Source organism: Alexandromys fortis, unplaced genomic scaffold, assembly GCF_014885135.2.
Source record: "Alexandromys fortis isolate MF-2015 unplaced genomic scaffold, M_Fortis_MF-2015_v1.1 scaffold_58, whole genome shotgun sequence".
Lineage (NCBI taxonomy): Eukaryota > Metazoa > Chordata > Mammalia > Rodentia > Cricetidae > Alexandromys > Alexandromys fortis.
In genome coordinates, this window is record NW_026067940.1 from 4903047 (window position 1) to 4924265 (window position 21219).

The window sequence follows — 21219 nt, forward strand, 5'->3', positions numbered from 1 at the left end:
CCCTTCTCACACCAGCTGAGGCCTCCTCAGGGTCTGGCTATGAGGTGTGCCCACTCACCTGGCATCTCAAGCCGGGCATAGGTTTTGCCAAGGCCATCTGTTCTGAGGGCACAGGGTCACCGTGTTCTTAGCGTTCCTGGGATGAGGTTGAAAGAGGGTGAGCCTTGTGAACTCAGAAGAGTCAAAATGTGGTGCTGGCCTTGGACCAGCCGCTTCCCCTCGTTGGCCCTCGGTTTCCCCTACAGTAGGGAGTTTGAATAGATGATATTCAGGGGGCCTCCCAGCTGGGATTCAGGGTGTGGCCCAAGAAGAGGAGGGAACTGGAGAGCCTCAGTGAAGAAGCTGGGCGGCAGGATCAGGATGGCATTCTCCAGCTCCTGCTCTCCTCTGGGGATATCTGGGCATATCCCAAAGAAAGATGGGATCGTTGGGGATGGGGGTTAGTTTCTAGACTAAAGGCCATGCACAATGGCACGATGTCCTGGGTGTTTGTAAACCAAAGCCCCACTGCTGTCCTTGTCCTTTCTTCCGCCAGGAGTAGAGAACTTTCTGTCTTGTACTTGGTGACTACCTCTGTGAACTTGAAGTTGGTCTTCAAATTCTACCCCACTTCCTGTTTCTCTTTGCATTGCTTGCCCAAGCCCTAAAACCTTCCTTGGTGATTCTGCTTAGTATGATTCCCAGTGCTCTAAGGGTGGGGCTGGATGGGGTGCCCCAGTCCAGACTCCTTCCTCTTTGCAGTCCATCTGTGAAGTCAAGTGTCATCATCCCTGGGGGGGGGGGGTGTGAGCAGCAAACTTCATCCCTTCAGATAACTTCAGTTGAGCCTTCTTAGTTTAGGAAAACTCCTAATCTGACTGGCCATCCCCCAGAGAAGAAGGTGGTGTGGAGGGTGTGTGTGTGTGTGTGTGTGTGTGTGTGTGTGTGTGTGTGTGTGTACAACGAATTCCTGTTCATTAAGTGAAGAATTCAGATTAGGGACCCCTGGGGAAAAAGGAAAGGAAACAGCAGGACATCTCAAAGAATGGGAAATCTACTTAGACACATGACTCCCTGGGCCAACTGCTTGTCCTCCCCCTGGCCAATAGATGAGGACGTGTCTAGTTGTTCCCTAGTCAGACAGACAGTCATCCTCTCCATCAGAGCCTTTATCTCCCTGAAAGCTGCAGGGCCAGACAGCACCCGAAAGCATCTAAAAGGTAAGGTCCAAGGTTGGAGGCCTCATGCATATTGGCATGCAAATAAAAGGGACAGGGCAGGGACTGGGCAGTCAAAGAAGCTATAGGATGGTCAATAAACTGCCTTGGGAATTGTTTTTAAAAGCATATATTTTGGTTGGAGTGGGGGTTGGGAACAGAGATACAACCTTTTGCTGCTGATGGGGACTTACCGCTCAGTCCAGCTGAAGTTAAGAAACATGTGCGGCGGCTTTAGGAGGCCTATGTAGCCCGACACATGCTGGCTACAATGACACTATGTGTCCATAGCGCTCACAGCTCTCCCCCTGTGTGCACGGATGTGAGTGAAAGGCACAGACGTGTGCGCCATATGCACACACGTGTACATAAACATGTCCATAGATAGCTACCCAGCTTTCATGATGGGAAAACACTCTGACAACCACACACAGACTCTCTGGTTTCTAAAATATGTTTCTAAAAAGTTTCATTTCTAAGTCTATTTTATGAGTGAACACCCTTCTTTTACATTGTATGTCAATTATAAGATTTGCCTCCAAGTTAACTGGTTGCTCCTAATACGCTCCTTATTCATTTCCACACCTCCAGAGGGAAGTCCAGAGACTGCAACTCAGTAGACACCACATGAGTGTTTAAGTGACTGCATGAATGAGTGACCTTAGACCAACCACAAGAAGTTCTAGGGAGAGAGAAGGCCCACTTGATAGTGAGCTTACCTAACATGCAGGAAGCTCGGGGCTTGGTACCCCGCATCTAATACACCAGGTGTGATGGTGCACACCTGTAATCGCAGCACTTGGGAGGTGGAGGCAGGAGGATCAGAAGTCCAATGTCCTTCTCCACTACATAGCAAACTTGAGGCCAATCTAGGGCACGTGAGACCCTATCACAAAAGCAAAAGCCAAAGGAAACAAAAGTCTCTTTAGTGTAGTTTCTTGAAAGCTAAGTTTTTTTGTTTTGTTTTGTTTTATTTTTTTGATGAAGAGTTTGTTCTGAATATGTGGTTGTTTACTGGGGAGTATCTGTGCAAATGCGCAAGTGTGTCCAGTGCACAGGTGAGTGGACGAGATTTTCTTTTTTTTTTCCATAGCATTATTTATTTTTTTTACTTAAAAATTTCCACCTCCTCCCATTTCGTTTCCCCTCCCCCGCCCCCCTTCCTCCCAATCCTCTTCCCCCTCCCTCTCCAGTCCAAAGAGCAGTCAGGGTTCCCTGCCCTGTGGGAAGTCCAAGGTCCTTCCCCCTCCATCCAGGTCTAGGAAGGTGAACATCCAAACTGCCTAGGCTCCCACAAAGCCAGTACATGCAGTAGGATCAAAACCCAATGCCATTGTCCTTGGCTTCTCAGACAGCCCTCCTTGAGTGGACGGGATTTTCTAAGCCTGTCTGTGGTGAGATGAGTAAGCCAGCCTGTGGGAACTATTAGTGGGAGCCTAAGTGACTGATGGCTGCACTGTGAGCCGCAGTGAGGGATGGCTAAAGATCCCTCCGGACACAGCCTGGTCTTCAAGGAGCCTTAGTGGCAGATGAGCCTTCTGAGGAGGCTGTGTGGTGGAGGGCAAGGGTGAGCAAACATGCCGGTCGGAGGTTGGGTGACTTTGTGGGCCATTCCCATGGGGCACTAGAGACCTCAGGTACCGGCCCTTCTACTACCTACCCACAGGATGGACATCAGTGGGATTCAGCCATTCCCGCTCCTATTTCTCCCCAGAACCCCATGAGGCTCCTGGCTTTCCTGAGTCTGCTGGCCCTGGTGCTGCATGAGGCAGGGACAGCTTCTCTCCCAGGGGAGAGGAAGAGAGAAGAGCAGAGCCCCGAGGAAGGTGACACCTACGCATTTCCACACATGGGGAACTATGCCCTGAGCCTGGAGGACTACAGTGACGTCATTGACCTGAGCAGCTATGAGGAGCCAGCTGACTATGGGGACCAGACCCCTGAGGTGAAAGGACACAGCTGACTTGGGTTCCCTCATTAGAGCCAGCTCCCCTTCCACCTGCCCTGTAATACAAGTCTCTTGAGCCTTCAACTCTTACTCTATATGATGCAAATTCTTTATGGGTATATATGTTCATTCCTATGTGTGCAGATACACATGCATGTGTGCACAGGTATAGGAAGCCAAAAGACGGATGGCCTTAGGTGTTGCTCCTCCAGAACTGTCCGTCGCGTTTTAAGACAGACTCTCTCCCTGGCCTGGAGCTTGTCAAGTGAGCTAGGCTGGCTGGCCAGCAATCCTCCCCAGCACCGAGATTATGAGCACTAACCACAGAGCTGGCAAACAGACACATGAGGGTCTGGGGAATCAAATGTGTGCCCTTATCTTCAAGGGAAGCGTTTTTTCCAACAGTGCTGTCTTCCCAGGCACAGGGTACAAACTTTTATCCCTCCTTAGGAACTTGTCACTTGCAGGCTACAAAAAAGAGGACACTAACCTCCAAGGTCGTAGTCCATCCTAGCAGGGGACCTCATACATACCTCCCCATGTGGTCAGATAGGATCATGAGTTGTGTCATGGGGTGAAGCTCAGCTGTGTCTTCATGTTCTCCGCCCCCCCCCCAAAAGGGAAATGCTAGCTTGTTAGTTCGTAGTCTTGTTAGTTCTAGTCTGAAGTTCTCTCCTGTCCTATGCAAGGATTGACCTGTGCGACGTGGCACAGGAGCTCAGAAGCCTCTGCCCATTGTGATGTGATGAGGACTGGCGTAGAGAAAAGGGTTAGGGCCGACCTGAACAATGCAGAAAGGACAGGAGTACCAGCCTGGATGAGCCAGAGATCCAGACTTCAGCTCTGTGTTGGGGCCTTCTGGGTACCTGACCCTTACCCTCTCCTCTCTTGACCTCAGTTTCCTCATCTGTAAATGATATTAGATGCCATGTCCTCCAAGATCCCTTCCTTGCTCTCCCTCCCTCCTCTTAATCCGCATGTTTCGATTTGGTCTCTGAGATTACCAGAGGTCACAGCTAAGTCCTTCTCAGGCATAGACTGACTATGATATGCTTTGTGCTGTGTCTCCAGGCTAAAGTGGACAGCCTGACTCTCCCAACAAGAACCAGTCTCTCCCAGAGCACTGTGGCTCCAAACTCCACCATGACCAAGCCTACCACCACTGGCCTACTGACCTCCCAGAGCAGTCATGGTAAGTGCACGCAATCTGAAGGTCACAGTACACAAAGATCACAGACCGAGGAACCTCAAGCTAGCACCGGGCAGTTCTAAAGTGGAACGTGGTGAGGGCTAAGGCCAAGGAGTCCTGGGTCTCTGCCAGCGGGAAAAGAAGGGGAGGTTGCCATGGTGAAAACAAACACCACCGCCATAAAGGGGAGTGGCTGTCTGTCCCTGATACTTCTGCATAAATATTATGCACAAATTGAGTGGGAGGCAAAGCAAGCGGGAACTCCTACACCCTATCAAATCCACCCTACCTTAATTAACAGCATCACTTGGGGAGCAGTTTGAGTGGTGATTAGATTAGAGATGATTAAATGTCTGGAAAGGAGAAGAAATAACTGCGGCTGTCACTTGGCACGGGAGCAAATGAAGCAGTGACACCGACTTCAGTGTAAAGTCACCTTTGTTAGCAGCCCCACACCCGGTGCCTTTCTGGGCCAGGGGTGCAGCATCCCTGACTGCTGGGGATCAAAATCTGGGACACATGAGGAACCCACCTTATTCTGGACTTGTGGATACTTAATGTCCTGTTCCGTCAGATGCTTGCCAGCATGGACCTGGGGTACTGAGATCGGCTGAGATGTTCCCTGAGGAGTCCATGAACGCTCACAGCCCCAATCTCAGCCTTGAAGAGGCCATGAAGGGTCTCAGCTGGACCTACCTTTCTCAGCCTTGGGAGAAGGGCGCAGGACCTCTCTCTGCTCCTTGGCCCTGCTGATCCCTCTTGCTGCCTCATCTCTGGGCTGTGAACTTTCTTCCGGTGCCTTTTGGATACAAGCCTACCTCTCAGTAAGCTCTGTGACTTGTGACAGCAAGTGACACTAACATTGTTCAGATGTCTGAACTCTTGACCGCTCTGTGCAGAGAGAGCACCAGGGGCCAAGAACAGGAGAGGGATGCTTCCCACCGGAAAATCAGGATGCTGACAACATCCCAAGAGGAAATGGATGCTCGGCAGGCACTGTCCACTCCACCTTGGCCCTGCTCTGCTTCCTGAAGCCACATACAGCATAGGCAGTTCCTCTTCCTGAGACAGAGGCAGCAACCCCTGGCTATTCCATATCACTCTGGCTTTTTTTTTTTTTTTCTCATTTACACTGTACCTTTTGGCACTAAAGAAGGATCCTCTGGGGAAGAGACAGACAGAGGTCCTAGAAATAGCCACATTAATTCAGGGGAACCTCCAAAGGGTCTGAGTCTGATGAACGCACCAATGAGACTTGCACTGGGTGGTAGTGAGGTGAGTCCTCTTTTAGGCCAGGGTGAACCTGAGTCTTGTCTGGTGCCTTGTGCTGGGTGGTTCTGGGCAAAAACCCAGAGCTAATCTAAAAGTCACAGGTGCTCATGGCTTAGGAATCTGCTAAAGCAAAGACCACTGCCCACAGAGGCTGAAGCCCCTCTGTTCTGTTTTCTACCTGGCCAGGCCTGCCTACCTGCCTGGTCTGTGTGTGCCTTGGCTCTTCCGTGTACTGTGATGATGCAGACCTCAAGACCATTCCTCCCCTTCCCCAGATGACCACCTACCTGTACGCCCGCTTCAATCACATCAGCCACATCCAGGCCGGAGACTTCAAAGGGCTGAGTGAGTTATGCTTTGGGAAAAGGTCGTGGCAAGGCAGAGAGGACAGCCAGGACACAGACATGAGCTCACAGGCTGTCAAAGGGACAGACGCTCCAATCCTTCTAAATCCCATAGAGTTTAAAGTGGTGGAAGTAGCCCGTTCTTCTCACGAAGGATCTAGGGCACAGAAAGGGAAGGTATATTGTGCTCAAGGCAACATTGCCAGGATGTTTCAGAAGCCAGACGTACCTGCTCTGGGCTAGACCTCCCTGCACCTCCTCTCGGTGGCCCTGATGCTATCCAAAGAGCTGTTTGCTGTTTCTTTATTTTGCTACTTCTTACCATATTCCCTGCTTGAGGTGGGCGGCCTGGGCTTGCATTGCTAGTAGCCTTTCAGGTCCTCAGTGTCCTCCATGTAAAGTAAGTCATACAGGGGGTGGGGGAGGGTTGAATGCAGCGATTCCTGAACTTGAACTTGTTAGTTCTTCTTCTGAAGCGGGGTGGGGCCCTTTTAAGATGGGTAACTACCATAGAACCAAAGCTCTGGAGGAAGCTGTCGAGGACTGAGGTGATTTAGCCTTGTTTCTCGTGGTCTGGACCTGATTCAGGTGGCAGCTAGTTAGAACTCGCTTGAGAAGGATGGAGCAAGGCGTGGAGGCAAAGACATCCCGCCTGGGGCCAGGGGAGATGTCTGTTCCAGCTCCACCCTTCCTTCTCTCCCAACATCCTTCAGCAAAACTGAAGAGGATTGATCTCTCCAGCAACTCCATCTCCTCCATCCACAACGACGCCTTCTGCCTGCTGCCTGCCCTGCAGGATCTCATCCTCTCAGAGAACCAGCTGGCAGCTCTGCCTGTGCTGCCCAGCAGCATCGAGTTCCTGGATGTCCGCCTGAATCGGCTGCAGAGCTCGGGGATACAGCCTGAGGCCTTCGTGGTGAGTCAGGACCTTAGTCCACCACACAACACCCACCCTGCCCATGTACCCTGATCTCATAGCAATTCATGTTCAACCCTGGTTGGGGCCTAAAAATCAATTCCCAGTTTTTAATCTTCTTTTTCTATTTATGTGTTGGAGGAGGTCTGCTTGTTGGTTTCTGGTCGCCCAGCTACAGTCACATAAAAATTGTATTAATTAAATCACTGCTTGGTCCATTAGCTCTAACTTCTTATTGGCTAACTCTTATTTCTATTTCTTTTAATCCATTTCTATTAATATGTGTATAGCCATGTGACAGTGGCTTGCAGGCTAAAGATACCAGCGTCTGTCTCCAGAGGATTCATGGCTTCTCACTGACTCCACCGTTCTTCCTCCCAGCATTCAGCCTAGCTTTCCCCTGCCTAGCTAAGTTCTGCCTTGCTATAGGTCCAAAGCAGTTTCTTTATTCATTAATGGTAATCACAGCACACAGAGACTCCCACATCATTTATGGCTTCTTAAACATTCTTCTCCAGAAAAGATTGCAGTACATTATGCCATCATGGTAGCCTCTGTCGCTTGTGTGAGCGGGAAACACAGTGCTCTCAGGTCCCAGGACCCTGTTAGTGGGGACAGAACACAGGAAATCAATACCAGCAACTCTCCCGTGCCTCTGTGAGGATACCACTGCAGTGCTGGCCTTTTTCTATGCATCTGTTCCACTTGCTTTCTTTGTACCAGACCTGCTCACCACAGACCTGTTCACCTCAGACCTGTTCATACCAGACCTGATCACCCCAGACCTCTTCATACCAGACCTGCTCATCCCAGACCAGTTCACCCCAGACCTGATCACCCCAGACCTGTTCACCCCAGACCTGATCACCCCAGACCTGATCACCCCAGACCTGTTCACCCCAGACCTGTTTACACTAGACCTCTTCACACCAGACCTGCTCACACCAGGCTTTTTTGCCCCAGACCTGCTCACCCTAGACCTGCTCACCCCAGACCTGTTCACCCCAGACCTGCTCACTCCAAACCTGCTCACCCCAGACCTGTTCACACCAGACCTGCTCACACCAGAACTGCTCACCCACTCTGATCTTGAGAACTCCAGATTGTCTGTAGTGCTGACCCTGACTCCAACTCCTACATACCATCTTAATGGTTTTGAAATCTACCACCAAGTAACTGATCACCGGGGGCTGGAGAGATGGTTCAGAGGTTAAGCCTGTTGTTCCAGAGGTCCTGAATTCAATTCCCAGCCACCCACATGGTGGCTCACAACAATCTGTAGTAAGATCTGGTGCTCTCTTCTGAGCTGCAGGCACACATGCAAACAGAACACTGTATACATAATGAATAAATAAATCTTTTTTAAAAAGTAACTGATCACTGTCTCTCTATGGTCAGATTCTCAAGACACAATTTGATGGGTTTCTGAACAGATTTGGTGGAAAGTATTAAGTCATTTGACACAATTGTGGTCCTGTGGGACTGCCCAAGGAACAGGCTGGTAAGAGCCCAGGAAGCCAAGGGAAGGGTGGCACAGCTGGCACCAGCCAGCAGGCCGGCTGCAGGACTGGGAAGGGCCTTCACAGCTGGTGTCTCCTGTGCAGCCTCTCTGTCTCTCAATACAGTCAACCACATGACAGCGTCTCTGTCAGTACTGGACTACGGGCCCGGTGGTGGCCCCTAAGAGTGAGTCATCTAGTAACTTCACAGCCCTTTTGGTTTGTGTAAGTAATTTCACAATGACACATTTCTCAGAACGCATCCCTGTCCTTAAGCAATGCTCGATTGTGACAGGCTCCTTTTCACAAAGAGTCATCTGTAGAAGCATCAAATAGAGAAGGTAAAAAGGGCAGTATATATAACCATTTATATATTTTCTATTATATGTTATGTTTTATACACATAATGTGTATTCATAGACGAGGGTCTTGCTTTGTAGTCCGGGATACCGGCAAACTCGTTATCCCCTCCCCCAGCTTCCTGACGCTGCCGTAACCGTGGTACATCACCGTGCTCACCAAGAGCTGGGTGCTGCTCTTTCACTGGTCCTCTTCACAAGCATCCTCCACCCTCCAGGATGCTGTGGGTTGGGGGCCTACAGCAAGTACAGAGAACAGTATCCGCGCCACTGGCGGATGGGACGCAAGCCCTGCAGACACTGGTTTTCTTGGCCATGCAGCAAATTCTGGGATTGTCTGTCCAGGGAGGTCCCTGGCTGCTCCAGTCTTCAGAGACATCCTGACTGCTTCCATATTAGGAGGTGCTTTTCTGCCTTCACTCGGGCCTATTTTCTTGGTCCAGAAAAGGCAGGGGCTTTGGAGCCGAAGGACCTGAGCTCACTGAGTGAGTCACCTCCGCTCTTGTTTCCTCATTTATAGAACGAGGGTGATAATGCCCACTTGACACGGCTACTGCAGGATTGAGCACAGCATTTGCAGAGATAACAGGATAGCTAAATGGAGGCAGTGGATGCTCCGTTAAGTGGTAGCTTATACCTCCCTGTTCTCCCATCCCCCTGCAGGCTGAGCTCTTTCCCCAGCTCCTATCTGATCGGCCTTCCCTGGTTCTACAGTGCTGAAACACTCCCATGCTCCGTGTGTCTGTGTGCCTTGAATTCAGTTCTGCCATCCTCTGATCTTGTTCTCCATTCCGAGTGGAGCATTTGGAAGACTTTTCACTGGTGGCAGAGTAGTTGAGACGGAGCTGAAATGTCCCCTGGTCCTTCCTTCTACCTGTTCCTGCCTTCATCTGTTCCTCCCAGCCAGCACTAACAGCTCCTTTATGCTCCCCAGCTGCCAGAACTCAATGACAGCAGCTTTCTTTTGGCATCCAAATGGAGTTGGTATCTGTAAGCTCCTTAAAGAACCAGCGTCCTTAGCTGGGCTTGGTGGTACACGTAGGCCTCAGAAGGATGGAGTAGGAGGATCACAAGAGTGAGGCCAGCCTGGGCTACATAGAGAATTCTAGGCTAGCCTGAGGTACAGAGTAAGATGCTGGAGAGGAAGGGGAGACAGAGACAGACAGATAGACAGATAGACAGACAGACAGATAGGCAGGGACAGCCCCACCCCCACAAGTGTGACCAACCCGACGCTGGCCTCCTGGGGCACCGCTGCATGACCAGAGCCTGAGAGGACTCACCAGTCTCCTATGCTTTGTGTCCCCACAGGCACTGGAGAAGCTTCAGTTTCTCTACCTGGCAGACAACCTGCTGGATTCCATCCCTGGGCCTTTGCCCCTGAGCCTGCGCTCCCTGCACCTGCAGGTGAGGAGCCTTGATGAGACCAAGGGCCAAAGAGAGTGAGCAGGGTGGAAGACAGATGCCCCGGGAATTCGGGGCAGCGAGGACGAGCATGGCCTGTGTGAATGCTGGTCTCCTCTCCTGGTGAAGCATTTCCTTCCTGTACGCGTCCGTATTCCACCTGCTTTGTGCCCTCAATCTCCACTCCTCTTCTCACTCCCTATCTTTCCTAACTCCCTCTCTCTCTTCACTCTCCACAAGCATCCTCTTCTCCCCATGTATGGTCTCAGCTCTACCTGCCTCAGTTTCCCCAGCTGCTGTGAGCCTTCAGCGTATGCTGTTCCTTCCAGAACAACATGATCGAGACCATGGAAAGAGACACCTTCTGTGACCCCAGGGAACACAGCCCCGAGCGACGGCAACTGGAAGACATCCGCCTGGACAGGAACCCGATCAATCTAAGCCTTTTCCCCGAGGCCTATTTCTGCCTGCCAAGGCTCCCTGTGGGCCGCTTCACCTAGATGCCAACGGCCATCTCTTCCCAGGTGCAGTGCTCATGGGCTCACTGATAGAGCGCTAGATTCCTGCAGCTAAATGGTGGTCTGTAGCCCAAGTGTTGGGCAGCCTGTGAGCCGCAGTCGCAAAATTTCACAGAGAGAGAGAGAGAGAGAGAGAGAGAGAGAGAGAGAGAGAGAGAGAGAGAGCCTCCTCCAGCCACCGAGTTTGCTTTTCTCCCTCCTCTTTCCTTACACCTTATGGCTCCTCACTCGGAGAAGAGCTGCAGCAGAGATCTTTCCCATCTTCTCCATCCGTGTCTTCCCACAGAATTCCAGGAGAGCCATGAAAGAAAGAGGAAGAAGAGGAGGCGCCAGAGGGACAGAAGCAGGCTAGGAGGGGAGGGTGGGAGAGAGGAAACACCGGTGTGCTGGAGTCTCGTCTTCACTGACGGGTAGGCCGACAAGACTGATAATTACGTTTCCCAGAATTTTGCAGTTCAGTTGTCAAACACAGCCATTATGAAAAATTAAATTATATAACCTCACAGTAAAGTATATTATGCTGAAAATGACTGGAATGAACACTCAAAATTTGCCAGCTCCCAATGAGTTTACCCTGCCTTGTGTCCCTGGTAGCTTTGTGGTAGACATTCCAGGCAACGGAGTGCTATAGGGCAGCCTTCCCGACTCATTGGTGACATTGTGTTGGCAGTTTGAAACCCGCCATAGTGGGAGATTTACACCATGGAAATCTATGGGTGTTGTAAATCGTGTGTGTGTGTGTGTGTGAGAGAGAGAGAGAGAGAGAGAGAGAGACAGAGACAGAGACAGAGACAGAGACAGAGAGACAGAGAGAGTCTATATGGGTGTGTCTGTGCATGTCTGTGTGTCTGCTTACATCTGTCTCTAACTGAGATCTAACTGTTGCAAACTTGCCAGCACACCACCGAGGACAAAGAACTATGTTTAAAACTAGTGCTCCCTGACCCTACACTCCCCAATGGCCAGCGAGTACAGTCCCTATGGTACAGCCCTTCGTTTCTTGCTTTTCCTAGGTTCTCCTGTTCTAGTTGGAGGGAACCATCCCCAAGGAGGGAAAACTGACCTGGCTTCTCACCTCTTAGCCCTCTGGCTGGGACTCACCTCTTCTGTGGCTCCGCCTCAAGCCTCCTGGTTTCTGGCCCCAGAGTGCCATCCTTTCTAGTAGCTCCTCTATATGCAACCAGCAGAGGGCAGCCTTGTGCAAAGATAAATAAATAAATAGAGCAATTACCTACAGGCTTTGGATCTTGGGCGGGGCCTGGGGCGCTGAGAGAGGGAAGAGAGCAGCTGATCAGTCAACTTCTTTGTTGAATGGAGGGGGAAGAGAGAGAGAACCAACTTCCCGTATTGCCTTTTTTTTTTTTTAAGGACAACCTTGTTATGGCCCTGAGTTTGTCATCTCCTGCCTCAGCCTCCTCACTGCTGGGATTACAAACATAGACCACCATGCGCTGCTGCCATGGTTTTCATAAGGCGGGAATGTGACGGAGGGCACAGGGCCCCAGGTATTGCCTCTGGGGTGTTGGCTGGGGCATGGAAAGGGCATGCGGCAGACAAAGCCTTGGCTTGCTTGGTAGGACTTTTATGGCACGGCTGTCTGCCGTGTGCCTGCGAAAGCGTCCCTGGTGCTAAGGTGGGCGGCTGTACCTCAGAAGCTCTCTATCCGGGTGGCATTTAATGAAGGGCTAGCACAGAAAGTAAATCATCCCTCAATCAAATACATTATTCAACTCAGACATGCTACAAGGGAAATTACAGAATGTGACAGGAGCCGGTAAGAGGGGTCACGTCTCAGAGTCTGGAGACCTCTCTGCAGGACTAGCATTCAAGCCAAAACTGAAGAAGGCGTGGGAACCAACCAAGCCCTGAATTGCCCAGGCAACCACTCAAGGTCCCAGGTGGTCTCTGAGCCGGAAGGGACAGCTGTTTGTAGGGGCCCATGGGGGAGGGGAGCCGTCTATCTGCCTTTCCTGGCCCTGGGTAGCACCTCATCAATCCCATGTTCACCACAGTCCTGTGAACAGGCATGTCAGGGTTGATCTTTCCCCTTCTTCAGATGAAGAAACTGAGTCCCGAAGAAGATAAATCAATGGCCCATCTCTCATGTTTACTAAAGTTTGGACCAAGACTCTTCCTACTGTCTCTAGGATGGCAAAGAGGGGTCTTAGAGACGCTGGAGGTACCCTCATATCTTGGCTGAGGCTTCTGTCTTCTCTCCCAGAGACTTAGGTCTCAGCACACCTCATCCCAGGAGAGGTCTGGAGGGCAGAAGTCTAAGATCCTAGAGATGCCAAAGCTCTCACTGGTTCCCAAGGAGTTTGCTATAGCAGATTGTGTGTGTGTGTGTGTGTGTGTGTTTCTGTCTCTTTTGTATGTGTTGGTGTTCATGTTTGTACACGTGTGGGTGGGTATGTATTTACACATGTATGTGTGGGTACTCACGGAGGTCAGAAAATGATATCCAGTATCTAGATTCCTTAGTTGTTCTCTGCCATTTTTTTCCTCTGTGTAACAGTTCTGGCTGTCCTAGAACTCACTCTTTAGACCAGGCTGGCCTCGAACTCACTGAGATCTGCCAGCCTCTACCTCCCGAGTGCTAGGATTAAAGGTGTGCGCCACCACTGCCCAGCTTGTTTGTTGTAGATGGGTATTTTGTCTGCATGTATGTCTGTGCACTATGTGTGAGCTTGGTGCCCATGGAGGCAAGGAGAGAGTACTGGACTTCCTGGGACTGGAGTAACAGGCAGATAGATGTGAGTTGCCATGTGGGTTCTGGGAATCAAACCCAAGTTCTCTTGGAGAACAGTCAGTGCTGAGCCATCTCTCCAGCCTGGGCTGCCCCCCACCCCCATGAGAGTTGGGTACATGAACTCGGGGCTTCAGGCTTATGCAGCCTTACTGACTAAGCTCTCACCCCTGAGTTTCCTTTGTGGCACCCCCAACACTCCCCTCTCTACCAATCCTACACCAATCCACATCCCATATCTGCCTCCCTTTACTGGATTTTTAAAAGGCGTAGGTGTTCAACAGCTGAATGGACCCACCCAAGATTCCTAGCTTTAAGAAACCCCGTATTGAAGGAACCCACTAATAAATAGTACTTGTATATATAATAGATCATATATATAATTTTTCCAGCACCAGGGCTCCTGTTTGCTGCAGCCACGTCACACCTAGATGCCTACACACCTGTGATGAATCTGTACTGACAGAAATCCCTCAGCCACCGTTCTATAAGAGGAGGGGCTGGCACTTACTGGGCTTCAGAGTTTGCTCTTGGTGCCCTGGACACTTTAAGCATGTCTTGTTTAATCCCAAAGGTAGTGCTAGGTGAGAGGGAGGCGCATCTCCTCACCACAGATGTGGAAACGAGTCTCTAAAACAAACTGGTCCAATCGACCCTCAAACCCAGGTCATCTACTCTGGGTCCCGAGAGCCCAGTTCCTACTTCACACTCCTGGGCAGACGCTGTGGTCAAGTGCAGGTCAAGGAGGCAAAACTGTTTTCCCTGAGGCTGTCCTGTGCCCTGGATAGACTCTCCCTGAGGCCACACCTCCGCAGCTGTCTCCTGACTAATCCCTGGTTTTGAGGGAAGCTCAAAAAACAAAAGGAATGCCCTTATTGGCTCATTGAAGACATTTGAAACAGAGCGTCTGTCCCTCTGTTGCAGAGAAGGTTTGCAAGGATCAACTTGCTCCTAGCAGCTGTTGCGTCTCCATTCCTGTGAAATAGCCAGGCTGGCATTTATAGCTCAGGACCAGAAGGTGTTGGGTTGGACCATGGCAGAACAAGCAGAGAGCATCTCTCCAGCTAGAGCGACACCCCACCCCACTCCTCCTGTCAAATGGTAACACAGTGAAAATGGTCAGGAGAACCCGTGCCAGCCAGCCATGAAGGAATAAAGGAAAGGTCCTTAATGTCCCTACAGGCATGGCAGTCAGCCCACATGCCTCAAGCCTCTTCCAGGAGGCACAGTGCCTGCCTGACTCCTGAGATAAGCCCCCACTGAACTCCATCTGACCCTGGCAAGGGCACTGGTGCAGGAAGTACCACACGGCTCTCCTTGGCCCCTGGCCTTCAGGAAAGTCTCCTTTGCCAGCTCTGCGAATGTGGGGAAAGGGGGCAGAGGGGCAGAGGCATGGCCTCTCCTTCCTCAGCCAAGGTGAGCTTGCAGTGACCTCCTCTTCCTCTTGAACCACCCTGTACCCAACTCCACAGTCATTTCTATCCCCAGAGCTCACCCACGGGGGACCCAGGGCCAGAGGAGGAAGGAAAAGACGGCAAGGAGCTAGAGCCAAGTTGAGCTGAGGAGGCTGGGAGAGTTCCTCCCTGACCTCGCCTGGGCTTCCTTCCTGCTTCCCTTTCCTTTTGCCTTCTCCCCTGTGAATCATTCACGCTGCACATGTGAGCTTTGCAAAGTTCCTTCACATGTGGCATCCGACTCCATAGTCTGACCCCATGGGGGGTGAATTCCTACTTTTCCAGGCCATGTGCCGTACTGAAAGAAAGACGACAAACTAGGCTGGGTTTACGAAAACAAGACAGAAAGCCCGGCTTACTGGTCCATGCCTATCATCCTAGCACTCAGCAGGAAAATAAAAAGTTCAAAGTCAGCATGCCTTTAATGCCAGCACTGTGTGGGGTTGCGGGACGAGGCAGCTGGGTCTCTGTGAGTTCGAAATAAGCCTGGTCTGCTACCAAGTTCCAGGCCAACCAAAGCTAAGTAGTGAGACCCTGCTGCAGGGAGGGAGGGCCAAGATACAGGAACACAGAGATAGAAAGAGAAAGAAGCGTTCAAGGTCATCTTCGGCTACGGAGTGAGTTTGAGGCCAGCCTGGGCTACGTGAAACACTGTTTCAAAAAAACAATACAGGTTTTAAAAAAAAAAAAAGGTTAGGTAGGCTGCTGTGAGGAAAACGTGGCTCAATGCTCCCCTCCATCCCACAAAACACCTTGCTGTTGCTGTTTACATGTTGGGGATCAAATCCATGATAAGAGTTCCACCAAGTGAACCACATCCCCAATCCCTTTAAAGAGCAAAAGCTGAGGACTGTATCCCACAGACTGGAAAAGGGGTGCCCAGCAAGGGCCTGCGTCCTAGAAGAGCCCTGTGGCTCAAGGACACCCTGTCCCCAACCGCCCACTGCCACAGACCTGTGTCTGTGTCAGTCTCTCTCCTGGCCAGGAGGAAGGCGGACAGATGCAAGCGGCCTGGCTTTACCCCGCCCCCTCCCATCTGCATCCTCTCAGCTGCTCCTCTTTCCTGACCCCTCCTCTCCAGCACACCTCTCTCAAGGTCATCTCCAGCCTGGCCAGCAGACTCCCAGGTCCCCTGGGATGCTGCAGCTTGAAGAATTTCCCAATGGGGGGGAGGTGCCTGTGTGTCCCCCACATGTCCTTTTTCCTTTGATCAAAGCTGACTGGCTACCACAATCATGCCCACACTCAGACCTCTTCCTCTGTCTTAATCCTTGTCCAGTCTGGCCAGCCCTCCCAGCCTCCATCTGGTCTTGCAGCAGAGACTCATTATCTGTCTCTAGCCTGTGCTGAAGAAGAAACCATCCAAACCCCACTCCTGTTCCTGACGACCCCAGAAACAGTGCCTGAACAGCACACCTCGGGGTTAAAACACTAGACCTGGAAGAAAGATCCTACAGCCCAGACCTAGTAGATCCAGAAGCAGCTATGGCTCTCTTGGAGAGCCAAAGAAATTCCTGTGTCCTGGTGATGGGCAATGAGGAAAATGAAGCATTGGTTTTTGGGGTGTTCAGGGCTAGGGGCCCTCGGGAAATGGGAGGGTAGAGAGGAGAAGGGCGCAGGAGGTGAATGAAGCCCTTGGCTGTGGGTAATCCTAAAAAAGACCAGCCTCTGTGCTGAGAATGTTCTGCAAAAATAGGAAAGTGTTAAGTGGCTGTCCAGATGTTTCAAGCCAAAGCTCCCTGAAGAGGAAAATTCTGGACTACTAGAGTCTTCCGGATCAGCTCTGTACTTAGGAGGAAATCACATTGCCAATTTCAAGCTAAGTGTTTGAAAAGGTGAGTCTAAAAATGGGGCCCTTCTCATTGTCACCAACCAGGACGTCATCCTGCAGAGACCAGAAGAGAGAAAGAAGTAGGCAGAATTCAGAATTCCAACCAACCCAACAGGCTTGAGTGCTTGGCCCTTGTGTCCAGACCGACCTTGACCTACTACAGGCTAGGTCTTCACTTGGGTGTGAGGCAGGGCCACAGGGCCAGGCTGTGAGGCACCATGGGAGCCTGTGCTTGCCCTCTGTGTCTCCCAGTTCACCTTTCGTCTCCAGAGGAGCAGTGTGGTGGGCCTTGCCTGCCTTCTATAGAACTCAATTCCTTGCTCAAGGTCACAGAGCAAGTAAAAGTCAGACTATCCCCAAAGCCCTCCAGGCCTTCTGGATTGGAACTGGATGTCTAACACACAAGCTGAATTGTGTCTCACCTCATCCTTCCCGTAGGGACCTCACTGGGGGCACACCTGATAAACACTGCCAGGTCAGCTCCATAGCACAACACAGAAGGACAGAGCCCTGAGAAAAATCTGACTGGTTTTGTTTGTTTTTTTTTCCTGGAACTCACTATGTAGACCAGGCTGGCCTCAAACTCACTGAGATCCACCTACCTGAGTGCTGGGACTAAAGGCTTGTTCTGTATTAACAGTCAAAGCCTCTGTCTTCTTCACTTTCCAAAGGTCTCCAGATGGCTTTCTCCTCTAGCCTCTCCGGCCTCAACGCCTCCCCCCATCTATTGTCCCGGTCGGTCGGGTCTTGGCTCCTCAGCACCCATTCACTGCCAGTTCCTTTCTACTTCCCTGTCTACAAAGGCTTCTTCCTGGTCAACAGACCCATAAGGCGGCCCAAGTGGGGCTGTTCTCCCTCTGGAGTCTTACTTACTGTGGGTTTCCAAATAGGGATGTAAGCTTCTGGAGTGGCAGCCTAGTCCTCTCTGTCTCTTGGCTCCCTCTCATCCTCACCCCACCCCCACTCCATCCTCCCTGCTGCAGCTTGGGAAGCAGGTAAGCAGCTTCAGATGGCTGCCTCCTTCTTTTTCTGAGTTCAGGAAGGGCGCATTTCTTTTGGCTGCCAAAGGAAATGTAAGAAAGGGAGAGATGATTTTTGCCACAATCAAGCATGTTTCCATGAACCTGAGGTCTGAAGAGCAGATTCTTAAGCCTGTGAAGACTCAATCCTGCCCGAGATTGAGGCACCAATCCCCGCCAATGTATCCTAGGATCAAGCAAGTGCACGTGGCCCCACCCCAACCAGAGTGGCCGCCCTCAGCGCCTTTGTCTCACACGAAAGGGAAGCTGTTCATTCTTGACCAAAAAGATGACTGGCTTCACATGGATTTTGAGGCTCAATTTTCTGAGCTCCCGAAGACCCCAAGTGTGCAAAGGCCCAGCTAAAGAGATTTCCACAGATCCAGACCCCGCCTCACTCCTAAGAGTCTCTAGTTTCCTTCCTTGATTCTCTCAAGAGCTCTTCATTAAGTTCTGAACTCCAGGGACTTCATCAGAGCCAAGACGGGCAAGGCCTCTTCACTGCGGGGGAGGAAGCAAACACTAACAGATAAAGCAGATAATTCACAGAGGGAATGTTTCAGCTACACGGGAATGAGGGGACAGATAGTCTGTGACTTTGTGAGCCCACGGGGACTTCTGTCTCTTACATATTAATGCCACCGAGGAATGTACGTGAGATTGGAGGGTAGCCGCTAGTGGCGTTAGACAGGTGGGCAAGGGGGATCTTTTCAGATGGTGACGTTTGAGCAGAGACACCACCAGAAAGCAGCAGCCTGAACAGTGGGCAGAAACCGCTCTCTCTGAGCAGAAGAAAGCGAGACAAGAGGTTATCTGTGTGGGCAGCTCTAGCTGACTGGTAGAATGGTATGGTGTGGAGGATGCTTCTCTGAGAAACTCAAGTGCCCTCCACCCCTTCCTCTGCAGTTAGTCATGCGAAAAACATAAGGCAGGGAGAAGGGAGTGTTATTCACAAACCAGAGGGTGACAGTGACCCGAGCAAACATAACCTTTTAAGAAAGGAAGAATGTGTTGCTTGGCTACCAGACCTGGGTATGCTAATGGGTAGAAATGAGGAACTGACAGGGAGAAGGGGAGACCCCCACTCCCAGGACTACTCATGGAGGGGTAACGATGCCAGCAGCTTCCAAAGGGTGTGGGACCTTGAGAAGGGGGTAGCAAGAGTATTTGAAGGGTGCTTAGTGGGTTTAATACAGTAAAACCTTCCCTCGGACGGTGTCCCAAGAAGACAGGTTTGCTTACCTGGGGCCACAGCAGTAGGAGAGGCCCTGTCACTGTCTCTGTTCCTCCAAGTGGAACTGCTTTGTGGTTTACAGGAGTCCTGTGTCCTCTTCTACTCCAACCAGGAGTAGAGCGGAGTCCATGATCAGAAGGTCAAGATAGTCTGGACCTCCATGCCCATATAGATGGCTGCTTTCTTTCTATTTTTAAAGTTTATTCATTCATTTTAGTTGATGTGTGTGTGTGTTTGTGTGTGTTGTACAAGTGTATGTGTATGCAGGTCCCTGCAGAAGCCAGAAGACATTGGATCGCCTGGAACTGGAGTTACAGGTGGCTCTAAGTCACCTGATATGGGCTCTGAGAACTGAATTTGCAGCTTTTGAAAGAGCAGCAAGTGCGCTTAACCCCTGAGTCATCTCTCCAACCTGTTTCTGCTTTCTTAACAGGGGTGGGTACTCAAAGACAGGAGGTGAGCAGACCTACTACTGATCCCCAGAGCAAGCTGGAGAAATTTCCCCCAAGACAAGTGTGCTGGACTTCCTGTCCCTGTGACAAAATCCTAGACATAAGCAACCTAAAGGAGGGAAGATTCATCAGGAACTTTAAACAAAGGTCATCCGCACCCATTGCCTGCAGTGAGGCAGAAGGGCAGTGGCAATGTGTGGAGATGGCTGCTCACTTCATGGCAGACAGGAGCCAGAGAGAGGGTGACAGGAAAAGTCAGGGCCAAGACATGTTCTTCAACAATGCATCCCCCATGACACACTTACTCCATCCAGACCTCACAGTCCTCAGAGCCACCGTCTCCTGCCTATCCAAACGATGATAATCTGAACAGAAGATCAAGCCAGGCATTAGGTCAGAGCCATCCTGGTCTAACAGTCTCTGGGAACACCCTCCAGACACACCCAGGGGGGGTGCTTTCCACATCTTCTCATCCAGTTAAGGCGCAGGCAAGAGTAAGATGAACTGTCTCCCTGGGAGAGCATATAACCCAGTGGTCAAATACAGCCTAACGCCAGCAGTGACCCTCAGTTCTGGCTCCAGCACCACAGGAAATAGGGAAAGAAGAAGAGAGATTAGCCACGACCTCCCAAGGATGAAAACTGTATGGCTCAGGTAGTTACCTCAAAGGGACACTGACTGGGGACTGGGGACTCTCAGCTACCTCCATAAGCTGCTATATGGATGCCAGGGCAGGGCACGGGAAAGTAAACATAGGAACAAGTGCTCATACAAACACCTCCCTGAGGACGCAGTCTGTGGGCTCCATGGATGAAATCGCCTTGAAATACAGAAAAACCCCTTCCCTCCAGGTGACTGTGGCCTTTGGGAGAGCCAATAAACCATTCTAGTCCTTCTGGCCCTTTCCACCCAGCAATCCCCTGCCCTGTGGGGCCCCAGGCTCCCTCTCCTCCCCTCCTGCAGACTGGAGGTAGCTTTTTAACAGGCAGCTTGCTTTCTCATGCGCAATAAATGCCTCCCAGCAGAACCTGCTGCGCCGCCTTCCCCACATCAGTAATTCAGCGCACAGAACGAGCCAGCCCCAGCCGGCGATTTCTCTTGCTTTCCTCCCCCCTCCCCCGCCTCCTGTCTCTCTCTTCTCTTTTTTTCTCTCCCCCTTCCCTTACTCCTCCAGCCTTCTCCCCTCCGAGCTGAGTCGCCCCGCCACCTCATGGGAAGCTGAGAAGGTTTATCATCAGACCAAGGTTGTCATGAGGAAACCAGTTTTATTTTCCTCACTTTGAGAAGGTGCTGAGGGGAGGAGCGAGGAGGGTGTTTTATGCCTTCCCTGCAGCTGAACCTGGCACTATATTCCAGCTGCTCCTGCGACCCTCCTGCCTAGTCCTTCTCTGTGACCATTGTTCACTCTGCCTGTCCCTGCCCAGTCCCTTCTTCCTTCTCTTCCTGTCATGTTCAGTCATTTGGAGTCATCCATGTGCCAGGAATCCCAGAGGCTGCTGATAGGAGACACACGGGGAGGAATGTGCCGTGGAGGCATGAATAAGATGCAACAATGTGGTAGCTGAGGCAACGGAGGTGCTCACACAGCCTCCTGGTGGCAGCACCCAGGGGAGCAGCTAGTCCATGAGGGAGTAGAGAAGATGGCGTTCTGGAGCAAACCAGAGTTGAGTGCTCCGAAACAGGGTGTTACTCCTGACCCAGGCCTGTGGAACCCCATGGCATCAGCACCATGAGCCCAGCAGGGGCAGGGTACCACCAGAGCCAAACTGTTAGGGGAGGCAGAAGGGGCAGAGACTGGTGGGTTGCCTGTGGTTGGCATTAGGTCCGGTGGTTGTTTG

At 51.3% G+C, this 21219-nt stretch overlaps 1 protein-coding gene and 1 long non-coding RNA gene across 3 annotated transcripts; one reads left to right on the forward strand and one right to left on the reverse strand.

Moving 5' to 3' along the window:
* The first annotated feature begins 918 nt into the window (after positions 1 to 918).
* Positions 919 to 11343, forward strand: Optc (opticin). The gene is given in 9 exon segments (XM_050147572.1): positions 919 to 1178; positions 1180 to 1199; positions 2863 to 2897; positions 2900 to 3141; positions 4216 to 4336; positions 5792 to 5950; positions 6663 to 6865; positions 10035 to 10130; positions 10457 to 11343. Coding segments are annotated over 9 exon segments (1137 nt in total). The 5' UTR covers positions 919 to 1088; the 3' UTR covers positions 10628 to 11343.
* Positions 7055 to 17637, reverse strand: LOC126504958 (uncharacterized). Of its 2 annotated transcripts, none has more exons than XR_007592767.1 (3): positions 17550 to 17637; positions 11747 to 11840; positions 7055 to 7467 (listed from the first exon to the last, which is right to left on the reverse strand). It is a non-coding gene; the product is annotated as an uncharacterized lncRNA (long non-coding RNA). The 2 variants fall into 2 exon arrangements; XR_007592766.1 differs by lacking the exon at positions 17550 to 17637 and adding an exon at positions 17279 to 17539.
* Between the last annotated feature and the right edge of the window lie 3582 nt (positions 17638 to 21219).